The 19,214-nt window shown below is 40.5% G+C and overlaps 1 protein-coding gene across 1 annotated transcript; it reads left to right on the top strand.

Annotated features, from left to right (window-relative positions):
- Positions 1-10,329: 10,329 nt before the first annotated feature.
- On the top strand, positions 10,330-13,631 carry LOC135500584 (FMRFamide receptor-like). The gene is made up of 2 exons (XM_064792127.1): positions 10,330-10,475; positions 12,541-13,631. Exons 1-2 carry the CDS (start codon positions 10,342-10,344, stop codon positions 13,172-13,174), a joined length of 768 nt encoding a protein of 255 aa, XP_064648197.1. The 5' UTR covers positions 10,330-10,341; the 3' UTR covers positions 13,175-13,631.
- Positions 13,632-19,214: the final 5,583 nt, after the last annotated feature.

Raw genomic sequence — 19,214 nt, 5'->3', positions numbered from 1 at the left:
AAATCTTTTTTTACCTTGTCAAACAAAACTGATGGACATGATGTCTAAATCTGCTACAAAATATTAAATTCGAGCATTTCGATAAATTGTGTTAAAGCGCCTTTACTCATTGAACGGAAGTAATTATTTTGATAGGGGCGCTTTACATCACAAACATATCATAAAATTAATCATGACACGACACGACATGACAACATTACATAACATAACAACATAACCACATAACATTACATTACATTACAAAACGTAACAACATAACAACATAACATTACATAACATAGCATAACGTAACATACAACATAACGTAAGGTATATCGTAGCGTAGAATGGCATAAATGGCATAGAATAGCAATGACAATTAAGAAAGGTCCACAACAACAAAATCAAAGGAGTCGTATTGCAGCAACAATTAAGCAGGTTGTCAGACGTATTCGCTTTGCCTTTCGTATCCATGCACGATGCATTGTTTTAAACTGATATCGGTCTATAATTAATAAGTTGCCACCCGAGTTTCCCCCTTCTTGTTACGCCTCGAAAAAATCACTCTGTGCTATGTTTCGCAGGAAATTCTTCATTCATAATAGAATCCTTGGTGCATATTATAATTATTTCAGCATCCTCGTGTATCATTGGAACAGTCGAGCAAGGAAGTGGCTTGCAGGCTTATATAACAAAAGAATTCGAAGTCACCTCTGTAGACGACTGTAAGACACACTGCTTATCTAGGCTGCAAGCTGGGGATGTATGCAAGTCTGCCACCTACGATTCCAAGAATAAAAAGTGCAAGATTCACACTCATACAAAGAGCGAACAGCCAAGTGACTTCAAGCCGGACAGATATAATACGTACTTGGAGCCAGAGTGTAAAGACGGAGGGGCCAACATGGTGGCCACTCCTCAACCTTCTGGTTGTAAGTAGGAACATCATGATTATATATACCCATGTCGTTTTTACCAGTTCCGCCTAGCATAATATCCAGATTCACTGAAACACTCTTTGCATTGGCTTGGATATTGTTAAAAGCGATTGTTTTGAGTGATTATTATCACAACTCTTAAGACCTAACGTGGAACAATGGTCTTTATTTTGAGACGAGCTTGGGTTTGGGTAATTTCTACTATTTTCGATTCTTCGAAAAGGCTGTGATACTATTATGATTTTCATATCAACCCATCTTTTTTCATCGGGGCATTTGACACTCCCTAGCCCCACCGTTAATTGTTAACAGTTGCTTAGCCACACTGGCATTGTATACCAGCGTACATGTACATTTGGCCTCTTCCGGTTGGTTACTTCCGGGTAGTAAATGGAAGCTATTCCTCTCATTGGGAGATTGGGCATTTGAATGAGATGTTGCAAAACAACATTAATAATAATTCAGCATCGGCTTGCGATGCATCCTTACGTAGCCTGCTGGCAAGGTTTGTTTTGATCGAAAGTGTATCATTATGCTTATTTGCCTGTTTAGTCTTATCAATCCCTATAAAAATCTGTTTTGTGGGGGTCGACATCATCAAGGTTTTTGCCCTGAAAACCCATTGATAAGACAGTAGAACAATAGGAACGCAGGCGTTGGTGCGAGCGGGCTTTGTTTGAAGATAGAACCCCGTGTATTTGGTTAGACCAGAATTCTTATCTGAACGTGCGGTTTGAAATGTAGTATAGTAACGCATCGCTGAATAGATTTAAGAAATGTACACACATATCCATTAAACTTATGAATCAGGTGTGTATTGAAAACGTATTCAATGATTATATTTTTCAGTTGAAATTTTCAAGCCGTACGAACGAACCGATAGTGATATTCTCAAATCATCGTTCTTTGCCAAACAGTCGTCGCAGAATTCCTGTACTGATGATCTCCCTTTCGCTGCTGGATCCACGAAGGGGCTCTGTGCCTACGGGTGCTTGACAAAAAACTGCACCGGCCTCAAATGGAGTACGAAGGCGGGTTGTTTCCTACACTTCTGTTAATAACGAGACTTAACGCTAATGTTTATCGGAATACTGTCAGTATCTGTAATGCTATTACAGTGTATCGTTTACATATACTCGAGTTTCGGACGCCTAACTTCCACTGTAGTAAACCAGTGTATGTGTACATTTTGTCAGGCCAACGACGGGAGTAAGTTACTTTCCTGATTGACCAGCAGCGTCAACGGCAGTGGCTTGAATAGAAGGCCTAACATTCGCAACATTACGGGACTAGAAATGTTCACTATGTAAAGATCTGGCTGGACGTTAGGAGTGAGAAACTCGAATAAGTATATGTACTAGCATATAGCAAATTCATTTAGGTGCATGCAATCATATTTTTCATTGACTACTAGTATTTGAAGATTGCATGGCGAGGGCACTTGATTTTCTACATTGGGAGAAAAGCCTGTAGGCCTACATACTTTCGTCAACGAAAAAAACACGAAAAGCTATCGAGGCAGTTCCATGGGAATCCTAGGTCATGGAAAGGGTATTTGGAATACTTTAAACCACCATGAATACAAAAAAACAAAATGACTATGGCTAATGATAAGTCTGCTGGCTATTTTTAGGTTGGTTTTATGTTGGAATTGCGTGCGCATCGTGTAAACCTCGAACTTGGGATGCGTATTTTTCCTTACTTTGCCAAACCAGCCGAATCACAACAAGCCGCTTCATGTAAACAAAGTTAGTGTACTAAGTGCATTAACATTGCAATGTCGCTGCTCGGATCGTTCCACTAATGTGTTCTTCAGGACCAGTAAAATTTAAGCACCTAACTTTCGCACCATGCACTACTAAACTATGTAAACATTTCTTATTTACATGAACAGAAGAATACATAATTATATATAACAGTTCAATGTTAATGTAAACAATTAATATCATATCTTGAAAAGCACCCAAGTTTTAAAGAAATACTTAATTAATACTTAATTTCCTTTGAAAATCCGATGAAGTAAGCATGGTGGAACCGATTGCGAAATTAAAGACTAATGTCACCAGTCTTCAAATGAAAATGCTCATGTTCATCCGGCTCTCACTTCGAAATATCCGGCATGCAAGAAAGAATTTACAGTCATCATCAGGTCATGTAAGAAAAGCGGCGGCAAAACAAAAGCTATGCATGTAGTTTTGGGGTAGAGCGATGACACCGGGTACCATTTCCGATAAAATGTCCGATGTATAACAATATGAAAAATAGCATCGCAAAGCGAGCATAACCCCTCAGCCTATTAAGGTTGAAGGTGAGATAATGGTGAAGTTGGCTTAGTAGAGTGGCTAGTTTGCATATGGAAATTAAAATTGTGGAAACCTATTTTGAGGATGTGAGCGTGGCGGCCATATTGAATTTCGAATCGCGCTGATTTTCGAAAGGAACCTTCCCCTTACAAAACTGCATTAGGCCTACACCCACTAAAAATTGATTCCATCCTCCAAGCCGTTCTCCTCGAAATTGACGGAAACCGATTTCAAGCACGTTACCCTGGTGACCATATTGAGAATCGGAACAAGCCCGTTTTCGAAGGTAACCTTCCTCTAGTCACCCCCAATGTACATACCAAAAAATGAATTGATTGTCAAAGCCGTTCTCCTAGAAATCGACGGAAATCAAGTGGCAGACGCCCGCCCGCCCGCCCGGACGGCGCACGTGACGACAACACAATATCTATCTGATTCCAAAATGTATGTTAAAAGGCCTAGCACTATCAAGTCCAAATATATAATTATGCAGTGTTTCTGGACACTGTAACATGCCCTCCCTTCGAAGAAGAAGAAGACGCGTCCCCGCGTCTAGGCGCGTCCTCGCGTCCTGGAAGACTATTGCATGCACAATACCGAATGAGATGAAGCGATTACCAACCAAACGGGAGTTGCGAGTATGGGTGCAGTATATCTCGTTGAACGTAGAACTGTTATAACGGCGTCCCTCTGCATGTCAGCACATCACAGAGCATTAGCTATATAACGAAGTTCAAGGAGTCAGGTTACAGAAAATACACTGGCTATTACGTCAAAACGCACTGTTGATCACGTACTCATATGTACGAGTATTTACGACGGAGTAATGTCCTTTCGAACGTCGTTGATTCCACGACAGCCGCAAGACGGTATTGGACAATGCCTGTTAAAATGTTGTATCGTCGTCTTGATCGATGAGAGTATAACTGTCGGCTGCAGGGCAGATTGATGAAAAGTTCGAGATGAACATGACCTGACGGTTCGATTTGGAATACACTCATTCGCATTGGTGCAAGCAACAGCTTCCTTCCCAGAGTTGATGACTTGTCCTCGAAACAAAAGGCCAGGTGGTTCTGAAACTAAGCTAAATATATTTAAGACACTGGGTTTCAAATTTGACAGGAGCACTCTCAAAAGTGCAATGAACGGTAGAAAAATGACAAAGTCGCACAGTCCTTACGCGTGCCTTATTCCGAGTACTGATTGAACTAATTCTCAAATAAATACACCAATGTTCCCCTTTTAAACTAAACTTAGATCACGCCTGATGATCAATGCTGATTAACGGCACTAATACATGCCTCACTGAATACTTTATGCACATATATCTAGACAATCTTACAAGAGAAACAGTAACCAACTGGAGTTCAATCCAACCGATAATGGAGATAAAAGTTTCGATCATGGACTGATGACAAAATATACAAATAGTGGTAAAAGTTAAGGAGAAACAAAAACTTTCCGCAGTTCAATGCAATGCAACCAATGAAAAATAGCAATGTGGATTTATACTTCCAGATATTCTTACTGGATCACACTCAAAACCGTTCTATACGAAGCCCAAATTCACGGCGGCGGACTCTTCTGGTCGGCGACCGTAATAAAAAAACCCAATACAATACCACTGTCGTCCTCTTCTCTGAGTAACGAACATATTCAGAATCCAGGCTAAAAAACACTATCGGCTGTCATCCATTATTTCATTGCCTTTATATTCTCCCCATTGCTACTCAAACTCGTTCCGTTTGCTAAAATTGACAGGTTTAAAAGCATAGATACATCACACATAAGTTAGAATAATTCGAAGGAAACAATAGATCTAAAATGAAACCAGTTCGCTGCATTACCCAAAGCATAAGCATGAATAATGCACAATACGACCATGATAAGATTTTTCATAACTTTAAGCGCTAACCAATAAAACACTCTCAAGAGTTCTACACCTCGTGAAAAAGAAAATTAAGTATTCCAATGCACACTACGTTTATCAATATCTCAAATCGATTCAACCCGTATATATCAGTTCAAAGATGTTGCAAGCAGAGTTTAAAAACATCAATCAAATTTATGTGGAAGCGTGTACGAATTTTAAAATCAGTAAAAATAATGATCCTTCAGCTCTCACCGCTGACCTAACTACGCTCTGCTACCATGTACGCCGCACGCTTGATACGGGATGTTGGTTCTAATATGGTGGGACAAACCCATCAGTCGATACCCAGTTCAACGTTAGGTTAGCCCCTCCAGAGGCTGTAAATCTTGACCTGGCAGTTTATAAGAATAGTGACTGCCGGTCGTCAACAGAGAGGTCCGAAAGAACCAACTAAACAACTTGATATAGATTTCATACTTTTCATCAGGCAATTTACAACTATAGGATAAGAGGGATAGAGTGAAGAGTTCCGAATTAGGCCTGGGAGAAGATAGAAGAGGAGACAGGAGATGTCCTACCTTTGCCATGGAGTCATACCAGGGACGGGCACACACATGAACAGTTTATAAGAGCTCATAGCTCAGAAACGCTGCTGGGGAATTCGGGGGAATTCAGTTACCTGTAGAAATCAGCCGCGTCCCATGGCATGCGTCCATCGCCCAGGTCGGTCGAAGGGAAAAAAGCCGCGATCTCTAGTTCGTGGTCGATATGTTACATATCGGGAGTCAACCGTGTCATCAGACCATATGAAATGACCAATCAGAAAGTGCCAACGCATTAAGTTAAAAGCCTTGAACGATACACTAGTGATAAACGCATGTTGTTATTACCTGAATCACTATTGGCTAACCTTGATAGATATCAGATTGGCTATCGCAATTAAATATTAAACCATCTGCCTGATTCCAAAATGTATGTTAAAAGGCCTAGCACTATCAAGTCCAAATATATAATTATACAGTGTTTCTGGACACTGTAACATTCACCTCAAATCATGCAGCACTCACAAACACAAAATCAAAGCTGCCCTTAGAAATTGGTAGACACCGGGATGTGGATACATTTTATCTGATGATCGAAGCAAAAAACAATTTCGTTTATTCTCAATAATCTGGCTCTTCATCTAAAAACTGCAAAATCATCTTCCTTCTTACTCTGTTCAATTTCAGCTAATTGTCCAAGTCCTACTTGTTGACCTTCATTGTCGCCAATAATTGAGCAGATCTCCAGCTCCAATAGCAGTGCGCACAGCATCAGCACTGATCTTCTCCAAATACAAGCTGATTATTTTCACAACTTCTCGAAGTTCGATTTGGGGACTTTCCCTATCATCCTCGATGTCACCTAAAACTGGGCTGCATGCATAATAAGCAGCCAATTGTGACACTTACCCCCATGAACGATGTCCTCCGGCAGGAACAGTTTCATGAGATCAGAAGGAAGTGGTTCGTAGGAAATACATTATGGGTAATCCCCTATTCATGACAATTGGACAACAGTGACATCAAGAAGTCATGTCCTTTTCACAGGGAAAGGTTTTCTCGGCCACCTATTTTATATGATGGGCAATTTCAAAGTGGATTTAGTTTTTTAATATTCCAAGCTTTTAGGGCTTTTATGTAGCAACAATGCAACCTTGGAAACACTGAGCAACACCTATCAGACCTAATGCCTTATTTGAAAAATCTGTCCGTTCAGGACTGCTGCAAAAAATGTACAACGTTCCCGATATTAACACTTACACCAGCTATAAAATCACCCAACGGACAGCCTCAATTAGATATAATTATGCTGACTGCGAGTAAACTGACACTCTAACTGCAGAGCACGAGCACTAGCGGCTCTAATTACAAAACTACCGTTCTTTCTCGCTAAGCCAATTCCATTAGTTACCATATAATATTTCCGTTGAGATAGCTGGGGACAAAGAGCTCCTCAGATAGGACATAGCCATTTGCAACAGTTCGTTCCTGGGCCGGTGAGTAGACTCAGCATCACGTCCATACCGATCTACCGTCTTTTGTGCGTATACCATCCTCCACCGCCGGTAAATTCCCCTTGATCGGCCGACAGAACGGCTGTTACTACATTATCGGTTGTCGCCACGTCCAGCAAAATGTTAATACTTATAATATCATTAACAACGCAAATATATCAATAACTTGGTCATAAGACTAACTGTTTTTTTGTCAGTTTTTACGATTTCCAAAGTTAATATTTTTTGAAGTACTTTCTTTGTAATAAACAAACTTTATATTAATTAACGTGGTGTGTAGAAGGGGGACGTGCGGAGAATAGCAGAGCAAGGTAATCCCTGTTCATTCCCTTCCTTTAATACACGTCCATATCGCGACAATACACTCGTGGGTCTCGGAGGAGACACGCACTGAGGGCCCTCGTCGATAGTGGACATGATGGAAGACCAGTGTTCAAAAGTAATCATGGTTATTGCTTGGGCGATTCCAGGTATGCTTAAGCCCGTTACACACGAGGGACTTCTCACCAACTTAGTTGGTTTTAAAATTAAGAACAGGTGCACAGGTGACTGGAAGTTGAGAGTCGTTCACCCACTCACACGAAAGACATAATCCCAGCAATATTTAGGTCCTGCACTATTTAGGCCAAAAGAGTCAAAATATGGCCCAACTATGTTGTTGACTGAATCACACGGGGAAATTTCTCCCCCACACTCCTTATATAAACAAAAAAATCCTTATATAAACAAAAGATGTCGTCGAGAAATAGAACAAGTTGGTAGTGCAGCCAGCAACTCCAACCAATCGGGCAAAGTATCAGTTACCTGGTCTGGATACCTGTTATGAATTAAAATTCCAACTAAGTTGGTGAGAAGTCCCTCGTGTGTAACGGGCTTTACCTGACACTAATCCACTGTGCGTGTTGTAAAGGAGAAGGGAAACCTGATCCTAAAGCGTCCCTCAAAGATGTGTGTTTACAAAGGAAGCTGTTTGGACGCTATAACATGACAGTTTGTTTAGGGGGTGGGACTTTCTTTTGTTGAGGTGTTTTCATTTCAATCAAAGGTTGCACAAAAGGTTTTTAACTTTAACAATTTTCTTAGTTTAGCAATCGTGTTAAATCGAATGGACTCACATGTAATTGAAGGACACGTTGGCATGATTTGACTTTTGTTAAGTTATCGCCTTATTCGACATAAAGCTAAGTCTGTGCACATGGGCACGGGAAGGTAATGAAGTGATCATGAGATGGGCGATCGTTTTTTGAAGACTCTGATGAACGAAATTCGTCAAATGATTATTACATGAACAATCTTTTTTACTGACTCTGAAAAAAATTTGGCAACTACAGCTCCTTTGAATCAAACAAAAAGGGTAAGTTAATCGATTTATGTTTGTTACATGTAGTAGTCCTATGATTTGCACTCTTTGCACTCTTTTTCCCCGAGTACTTTCATTCAGAAGTGGCAATTATCAGCAAAGAAAAAGTCATACGGGAATAGGGAACAACATATGGCAGTTTAAGTTTAATATGATACTTTATTTTTCAAACATCTTTGCATATAAAAAATAGTTAACTTCCGAAAGCTGAACCAATGCATTAATAGTCCTGGGATACAACGATTAAGCATTCAGAATACAAAGAATTCAAAGAATGGCGGCACTGTGGCAGTGAAAGTACAAAAACGAGTATCAATAATAATAATACACGACATAATGATGAGAGAAAGGATTTTCGGCTGTGAATAAATCAATCAGGTCTGAGGTCAACAACAATGGCCAATAAATCTTACTGGAAGGTTGCAGGACTAAAAAACAAGTGTTAAAACTAGAGTGCTCTGAGCCATGGAGTAATACCGCCAGCTTGGAGTTCAGATTTAGGTAATTGAAGAATTCGAAGTCGAAGTTTGGCAGTATGGTATGGTATAGTATGGTAGTCATGCTACATGTTTCATGTATAAAATTTACTCGTTGATCGGGTAGAAAAAACAACAACTTATTTGTGGATCTGAACCAATACGATTTTATTTGCACGCACCAACATGATACCAAAAGACATAAAGGCTCTTACATCATCCAGCGCGCGATTGATACTGGTCGCCCTTTTAACACGTGAATGATAAAACAATCAGTGAACTGCTGATAACACTAAGATTTCACCGGAAAACCATCATTTACTAATCCAACTACTACACACCTAGCTCCACCATTTCAGTGACACTATGACAATATATCTATTACAATATTAATTTTAATTAAAGCTGTTAAGACAAGGTTGCTATTCTGGTCCGCGATTACATTGAGGAGGATAAGAAAAACGGTCGAGAGCTCTCTAGCCGGGGCGGGAGCCGGCGACGAGGAACGGTCACATTCGCGTTTTTTTATTTATGTATTTGTACCACAACTAACATAGAATGTGCATTTTATGCTGAAAATTGACGATTTCCTGTGAAACTAGTTCCGAAGAAGTTGACACATAATCAATAAGCTCGCGCAATTATACTATTTAACCCCAAGACGAATTACCTCCGATACTTAGAAACAATGTTACTGCTCAGATTTGAAACGATTGACTAACATTTAGAACTCGTTATTTAGCATAAATGAATATATACAAATATCGAAGTTCGTTTAAAACGATGTTCGTTTATGTTCGTTTGACTTTCGTTCGACGCAATCGTTCCTGGGAGCAAACAAAACACCCCACAACCGTTTCACAGGCGTTTTCTAAATCGTTTGAGGTTCATTTTGTGTTTCGTTTAGTGTTAGGCTCGTTTTGAAAAGCGTTTGGAACGAAATTAAAGTGGATATGATCCCTTATTACTGCACTCTTCGAAAGGAATAACTACCAAAACCTGTGAAACTGAAGTGAGAAATCTCAGCGGACCAATGATTCCTGCCTGATTCTCCCCTCTATCTTAGGAAACAGGTAACACGAGAACATCAGCACAGACACCATGGAAACCACAGAATCGGATATCGTTTTGACAACCACAGGGCTTCGAAAGCCATATTCTGCATACGAGATATTTTTAATGCTAACCTTAAGACTCGTCGTTACCATCCCTGGCATTATCGGAAACGTACTTTGTTTAGCTGTATTCAGGCGCCAAAAGAGGTCGTCGTCGGCGTATTTCTTCCTCCGGGCCTTGGCTGTCTGTGATATCATGTACATCTTCTTCTATTTTGTACTGGATGTGCCGGATCGTGTGATGGCTCAAGTGAAGGGAGTTCCGCTCTATGGTGTGTATAAATCCTTGGAGAGCTATGTCATTCTCATGTTTCCAATCGTCAATGTTTTGGAGATGTGGAATGTTTACGTCGTTGTCGCAGTATCCATAGACAGGTAAGGACAAATCTCAACGTGGTTTACCCGTCGGCTAAATGATATTCTATGTTGTCCCTCACTGCCCTTTCTCCTAGAGTCAGTATTAGCAAAATAAATACCGATAATGCTGGTAACTTTACCTCATTCAGAACCCAATGCGTCCAGATCAGTGACACTCGTTCAACGGCCCGGGAACTGTCTTATGGTGTGCCTCAGGGATCTGTGCTTGGCCCTATTCTGTTTCTCATTTATATCTTACCGCTAGGACATCTTATTGACCAAGGATTCACTCTCCGCCATGGTTATGCTGATGACACCCAGCTATATATCGCCCTACCGATTCGCTCGGCGGACCAGCGGATACTCCATCTTGAGGACTGTCTTCACTCTGTCCAGAAATGGCTGACCGAGAACAAACTAAGGGCAATCCTGCCAAGACTGAAGTCAAGCTCTTTGGGTCACAAAATTCTCTGAACTCACTTAACATTCATACCCTGTCAGTTGCTGGCACGGAGGTTATTGTTACAGCAGACCCTGTCAGAAACCTTGGAGTCATGTTCGATCAGACACTGTCTATGTGTTCACATGTGAACCGGGTGGTTCAGTGTGCAACATTTCAACTCAGAAATATTGGGCGCATGCGAAAGTTTCTGACAGAGGCTGCCACTAAACTTCTTGTTCACTCAACAGTAATATCCAGGTTGGACTACTGCAATAGTCTGCTTGTTGGCATTGACGATAAGGTGTTGAATAAGTTGCAAAAAGTGCAAAATCTTGCTGCACGCATAGTTACAAGGTCACGTAAATCTGACCACATCACCCCAGTCCTTAGGTCTCTCCACTGGCTACCTGTTCACCAGAGAATCCAATTCAAGGTTCTTCTACTAGTCTTTAAATCTCTGAAGGGACTTTCACCCACTTACATCTCAGAACTCCTGCCATTGTATGTGCCTGGACGATCGTTGAGGTCTGAAGACAAATGTCTTCTCAGAATCCCCAGGTTTCGCCTTCGGACATATGGTGGCAGGAGCTTCACAGTCCAAGCATGCAGGCTGTGGAATAGCCTCAGTCCTGATCTGCAGAATGCAGTTAGTGAGCAAATCTTCAGACGGTGTCTTAAAACGCACCTTTTTCGAACTTGTTTTGGACCGCATTAGAGCAATTCTAAATTGGATTTTGCGGGTATAAATGTAAATTTTATTATTATTATTCTACCTATACAGTATTCGCCAGTGCACAACCAATTGAAGAACGGGAAGTCTAGATCCCTTAGAGTGGAACGCCGTTCATAATAACTGGTGTTCCAGGAAAGTAGAAATGCAGTTATACATAATGCCGTAGAGCAGTTATTATGCATAAAGATTTGCTGAAATTTGGTGTTTATAGTATGTGTATGTCTGTCAACACAACGGCATTGTTTAAGTTATGTTATATTCAGGACGTAATCAAACGATTGGAAATATTTAAATCAAATTACAACTTTCAAATATTTAACGAACGGCGTAGGCCTTTAAATCAATTACTTGCTGTTCACTCTTTCCGCGGGAATCTGGTCCCTACATTTTTGTCTCTCTAAATTTCACTTTTGCTGCCCCCGGACCAGAAAACAGCTTTGCCCTTTAGCTCCTGAGGTATCGGCAAACTCAGCGTGGATGTGGCAAAAATCTTTTTAAATGAGCAGGGGGTTTCGGTGAGGCTTTCGACCGATGGTAATTTTTGCTCTTTATTGTCTCGGGCGTTTCAGGAGCTAATGGGTTAATATTCCAAGCGCTCTCTCTATAGGACACACTCATTATCTGATCACTCACGAAATTACCTACGACGATTTTTTAAGATGTAATAGAAAGAGGAGATAGCGTCTCACAACTTCCAGTTCTTTAGAAGGGATGGTTACAATTCGGAAGTTGCAAAATGCAAATGAATTTGGAGATCGTTCTGGTCGTCGTGAGATCATAGACGAAGTTGTAAGACTATGTATCCCCTTCAATATCCCAAAAAGATTAATAAAAAAGTGTTTGTTTCATTGATGTGAACGCTACACATCACCGTTGGTCTGGTTTGCCATTCAATTACTTTATTTCAGGTACATCCATATATGTATGCCACTGAAAGCAAAGTCGATGGACACGCGCAAGTATGCAAAGATTGCCGTTATTGGGACATTCTTCTTCTCTCTGATTTCTATTATGCCAAAGATTTGCAGAAGATACGCTGAATGGGTATGGAATGAGAAAGAAGAAGTATACGAAGCTTGGATCATGACCCGACAATATGGAAAAACGAGCACATATTTTGTATGGTTTTATGTCTACGTTATGCTCGTGATACACTTGATACCACTGTTTGGCATTTTGATACCTGTCAACGTGGCTGTCCTGCGTGGATGGAGAAGAATGCGACAGGAACAAGGTACAATAAAATCAACAAAGAATAAAGAAGCCAGGAAGAACGGTACCAAACTAACTATTGCCATGGCGAACATTTTCATCCTGCTTCGGCTCCCAGCATGCATTACCATGTTGCTCACTCAGCTAGAAGGCATGGGATTCATTACAACTTATGAAATTGATGATTTTTCTCGCTGGACCAATTTCTTGAGTAAATTAAATTCAACTGTAAATTTTTTCATCTATGTTTCGGTGGGTAAATCGTTCAGAAACACGTTTATGGACATGTGTCGCCATTGCTTCGGCGGCGCCCCCTTGCGTCACAAATAATACGTCAACTCTCATGACTGGAAGTGACACCTTAACCTTCATCAGGGAGTCGAATAAAAGTTAGTGTTCGTGTTTTATTCATCATCAAAGAATTGTCTTTGATCAGCTTCATTGATTTAAATGCACATCTTGTGCTATATGGGTAATGAAATAAGGACAATGTTATCCGTTGACGTTGCTTAGGCCAAAAATGATATACCTTGCGCAACAACGTAGCTTTTAGTTGTTCGGTTGCATATGGACATGGACATGTCAATCACATAGTTTACAAAATTTGGTAGATTTCCGATACGAAGACATGTAAGAATACACAAACGAATGATTGTCACAAGACATACAATTATAATATGCGTATCAAAATATACTTTGTTCTGACTCTGAGGTAGACACAAACGGTATGATAAACTGAAAATGCTGAAGTGAACACAATCACATAGTTTACAAAATTTGGCAGATTTCCGATTCAAAGACATTTAAGAATACACAAACGAATGATTGTCACAAGACATACAATTATAATATGCGTATCAAAATATACTTTGTTCTGAGGTAAAAAGTAATGTTAATCAAAATACTTTGTTTTAAAAATAATGATTTGTACATGTATAAAATTACAATGTAGTAAACATACATACGTTGTATGTTGACAGATTACGTAACACAAAATAAAATAATATCACTTTGATTGAGTTACAGATTTAGTAATGTCCAATAGTTTTGGGGCAGTAATGTTTTTCCTTCTCTTTTCTTAACCCTTTCCTTCCCCAAATAATGGAACCTATTTCTACTGGGTTATTACTCTTTTCTGAGGGAAAGCATCCCAGAATGCTTCTTAACTCAAAGTTTGGCTGCATTTCATGCACTTTTCTGGTACTGAGGCACCCTGAAAGATGAAAAAGGGCCATAAACGGGCCAGTTTCTAATGGACAATGCATAAGAGAGAAATTTGCTTAAAATTGACACCTTCATAATTTCCCGGGAAATGACTTCCCTGTCACCCAACTTTGGGTAAAGCATAATTATGGGATGTTTTTCCCCAGAAAAGAGTAATAACCCAGTAGACATTGGCTTCTTTATTTGGGAAAGGAATGGGTACTAAGAACAGTAAAGGAAAAATGTTATTGTCCAAAAACATTTGTACAGTACTGTACATGTACAGAAAGCACAATAAAAACATGAATCATCATCATCAATAATCATTGCTTGCAATAGTAAATCAACAGATTCAACACTTGACTCAATAACTGTGTCAGCATTCAGAAGGAGTTCAACTGGATCAGAATTGTACATTTTCTTTGAGGGCACTTGTGCCGTGTAATTCTTTATGACATAATCACCATTTTCCTTCATTTGTCTTTCGATGTCTTTGGACGCAGCACCCCAGGATATAACTCTTCTTGTTGCAGTCGGGTCTTTGACTACCGCCCTATAGTATGGTGAGCCTTTCGTCGTCTGGGCAGCCTTAGTTGGGGATAGTATCTTTACTCTTATTGGTCCTGGATTCTGTGGAGTAATATTGACCAATTCTGAGATCCCTGAAATAAGAAATCATTTTTCTTCAAATTTTCGGACTAGTATCATTGAGCAAGAAATTGCAAGTTCAGGACTCGGCATGCATGGTGTAGTGATGAGGGTGTCTCAGTCTGGCTAGTGGTCGGACTCGGATGTTCCAGGTTCGATCTTTGGGCAGGTGTCTTTGCCTTGCTCAGCGGTGGATACAGAGGGGGGAGCCCTAGTCCTGCGCCCCCTCTTATTTTGACACATTCTTTGATTTTGACCATTATAAATCATTGTAATTCACGAGGAAATTGATGGAAAGAACCTAGGGCGCCCCCTGTTTTCAGAGAAAACTCCATCCACCCTTGTTTCTTGCCTCACTCAAGCCAGGGTATAAATAGGTACCAGTTGGAAAGTGCCCAGGTGGAGCAGTAAATGAGCACCCCTGAGAATTACTGAAATATTTCAGGAATAGACTGAGAGTAAAGTATTAAGTTACTGAGGACTGCAGACTATGTACTAGTACATGTATCTGTACTTTACTTTTGTTTTTATTTTTGATCGTTGCCCCCCCCCCCCTTCTGGCCAAGGCATAAATCGCAGTACATCCATTATCGAAAGGAATCTATGTCTACTGATGGTCAATTATGCGTACATGAACATTTGAATTGATTCCACCCTTCTCTTCGAAATGCCTGGAAGCCAAAAACAATTGACAGACAAACAGATGGTACAGGTGATGAGCCAAGTGTTGTCGAAAGCTGAAACTGAAATTGATGGGATAAACAGTAAAATCTTGAAAAGCATTACTCACCTTTTCCAGTTGGTGTGTTGGTTGCACCAGACATTTCTTGATCATGAAGAACATCTGAAAACGTACGAAAACATCACAAGTAGGCCTATATACTGTTTAACTGAGCGATTTTAGGAGTAGACGTTATTTCCCTTCAATTGAGTATCACACTTTTGCAACCTGCACATGCCAACCGAACATTTGCCACTGAATTTTGCCCAGCCGGACATTTGCCAACCTATCCAAAGATTTCAGACCTCCAAAGCCGAAGGGCTTGTTATTTCTAATCTTTGGCCCCCTATTGGCCAAGACGTGAATTGCAGTACACCCAATATTGAAAGGAATACTGATGGTCAATGCGCTGCCCATGAAAACTTTGTAGCAACTCCACTTCTTCTCTTCAAAACATCTGGAAACCAAAAACAATTGATTGACAGACAGATGGTACAGGTGACGAGCCAAGTCGTGCTGAGGGCTGAAAAGGAAAATACATACAGGACACACAAAATCGGATTAAAAAGTAGTAGTACTGACCTTTTTTAGTTGGCGTGTCGTTTGCACTGGAGGACATGCTAGTAGATCCACTCAATTCGGGTCTGTGAAGTTGGCTCCCAGTTCCCAGTTCCCAGTTCCCAGTTCGCAGTTCCTTATTCGTACCCAAACATGGGTACGAATAAGGAACTAGGAAATGGGCTAAGCATTTCCCAGTTCCCAATTCAAATTTCTTTCAAATATTAACACTCCAAAGTTCGATAACTCAACCCTTTCTGACTCCATTTCCCAGTTCAAAATGCCAGTTCCTTATTCGTCTTAACTCATTTTAACCCTCTATAAGTCCATTTCCCGATTCAAATGCTGGCTCCCGATTCAGCTACAAGTCACGTTAACCCTTTCTGACTCCATTTCATTCATTTGCAAGTCACTTTAACCCTTTCTGACTCCATTTCCCAGTTCAAAATGCCAGTTCCTTATTCATCTTAACTCATTTTAACCCTCTATAAGTCCATTTCCCGATTCAAATACTGGTTCCCAATTCAGCTACAAGTCACTTTAACCCTTTCTGACTCCATTTCCCGGTTCAAAATGCCAGCTCCTAATTCGTTTTAACTCATTTTAACCCTATATAAATCCATTTCCCTATTCAAATACTGGCTCCCGATTCAGCTACAAGTCACTTTAACCCTTTCTGACTCCATTTCCCAGTTCAAAATGCCCAGTTCCTTATTCGTCTTAACTCATTTCAACCCTCTATAAGTCCATTTCCCTATTGAAATGCTGGCTCCCGATTCAGCTGCAAGTCACGTTAACCCTTTCTGACTCCATTTCATTCATTTGCAAGTCACTTTAACCCTCTCTGACTCCATTTCCCAGTTCAAAATGCCATGGATCGAGTTTGTTTACAATATGCAGTGCCATCTTGGAAAAACCGTGACGTCACCGCGGTATCGTCCTTGATTTGCAAGTCACTTTAACCCTTTTTGACTCCATTTCCCGGTTCAAAATGCCAGCTCCTTATTCGTCTTAACTCATTTTAACCCTCTATAAGTCCATTTCCCTATTCAAATACTGGCTCCCAATTCAGCTACAAGTCACTTTTAGCCATTCTGACTCCATTTCCCAGTTCAAAATGCCAGTTCCTTATTCGCCTTAACTCCTTTTAACCCTTTATAACTCTATTTCCCGATTCAAATGCTGTCTCCCGATTTAGCTACAAGTCACTTTAACACTTTCTAAGCCCATTTCCCGGTTCAAAATGCCAGTTCCTTATTCGTCTTAACTCATGGGCCGCGTTTTGGAATTTCTCCAAAATTGGTAAACAATCGTTGAAGAGGAATCGATGATGCCGGTAAAAATTGACCAATATTACAGCCTTGCCTCTATCTTGACCTAACTTGAAAATAGTACACATGCCTACGGCCTATATAATGTATGCTATTGCGTGGCCTACTTACTGACATAGACTCCCTGTAGCCAGGTCAGAGCTAGCTATCCGTCCAATTTCAACTTAAGCTAAAAAAATTGCAATGCATCAGGTGTGGATATACCGCCTATCATGTGATGTCCAGTATAGCATGAAGCATGCTGTTTTATCTTTATCCTGTTCTGTTAACACACAGACCATGCATACCTTGGCCTAGGAATTTTATTACGCAATGGAAGATTAAGGGGATGTCAGCAGCAGATTAGGCTAGTTGCCCTTCGCCCTTCCTCGATCTACGATCAAGTCAGAAAGGGTTAAAGAGACTTGCAAATGAATGAAATGGAGTCAGAAAGGGTTAAAGTGACTTGTAGCTGAATCGGGAGCCATCATTTGAATAGGGAAATGGAGTTATAGAGGGTTAAAATGAGTTAAGACGAATAAGGAACTGGCATTTTGAACTGGGAAATGGAGTCAGAAAGGGTTAAAGTGACTTGCAAATGAATGAAATGGAGTCAGAAAGGGTTAAAGAGACTTGTAGCTGAATCGGGAGCCAGCATTTGAATAGGGAAATGGAGTTATAGAGGGTTAAAATGAGTTAAGACGAATAAGGAACTGTCATTTTGAACTGGGAAATGGGCTTAGAAAGTGTTGAAAACAATCATCAACGTTTGCACAGAAAAATGCCATCAAAGTCATCCTTTAGCTAACTTTGCAATGCTGGCCCAGGCCTACTATTCAAGATGGCAGCCGAAATAAAATACACAAAACTTGGTTCACGCCAAGTTGATTCTAATCAATACATATAATCCTAATTACTACAGCAAAACTGAGGGCATATATGGGTGAATTCAGACCTATTATGTAATCTTCGCACGTTCCGAAAGCTGTCTGGGGTGAGGAACTGGGCTGTTTATTGGGATAGCATTTAATACTTATGGAGGGGTAAAATGACGAATAAGGAACTGACATTTTGAACTGGGAAATGGAGTCAGAAAGGGTTAAAGTGATTTGCAAATGAATGAAATGGAGTCAGAAAGGGTTAAAGTGACTTGCAAATGAATGAAATGGAGTCAGAAAGGGTTAACGTGACTTGCAGCTGAATCGGGAGCCAGCATTTGAATAGGGAAATGGACTTATAGAGGGTTAAAATGAGTTAAGACGAATAAGGAGCTGGCATTTTGAACTGGGAAATGGAGTCAGAAAGGGTTAAAGTGACTTGCAAATCTATACTATAATGCGCGTTGTGGCCGCTAAATAGGAGGCGATTTTTGTTTCAAAATTGGGCCTCGGAAATGCGTCGAATTCTTGCAACGTTTGGCTTCGTAGGTGTGGATCATAAGTAAGAGTGTCACTGAGGGTGTCATACGTCGAATATCTTGGTGGTTTTGGAATAAATAACAACTTTTCAGAGAGCACGTCGACTGGAGAGCTCCGCTCATTCTCAAAAGCATACACAAACTTCACGCATATTCTCTCTGCCACATCAATATTAGCTTCCAGCACGTATGTAGTGCTATACAACCTGGTCCATGGTGCAGGGTATTAGCAGGGAGATTAATGATCAGCCTATTCTATTTTAGTTCTATTCGAGAAACACTGACCGGAGTGATAAGGCAAATTCTGCAGGGTGGCCTACCGGAACATGCAGTCAGGGTATCAATAAACAGTTATGCCAGGATGGACAAAATATGTACAGTGGCCAGCGCTTGCTCTTTGATTTATTCTTTACTGATTGATGTTGTCAGTTTGAATTGCGTTCTGCATCTCTCCATGCGCCTGGCTTTGGTCCGACAGTGGTATTGGGTACGGGAGTGGGTAGGTGATATGCC

Source organism: Lineus longissimus, chromosome 16 (assembly GCF_910592395.1).
Source record: "Lineus longissimus chromosome 16, tnLinLong1.2, whole genome shotgun sequence".
Taxonomy (NCBI): Eukaryota; Metazoa; Nemertea; class Pilidiophora; order Heteronemertea; family Lineidae; genus Lineus; species Lineus longissimus.
Note: the sequence above shows the minus strand (reverse complement) of the source record. Positions and strands in the feature narration are given on the sequence as shown.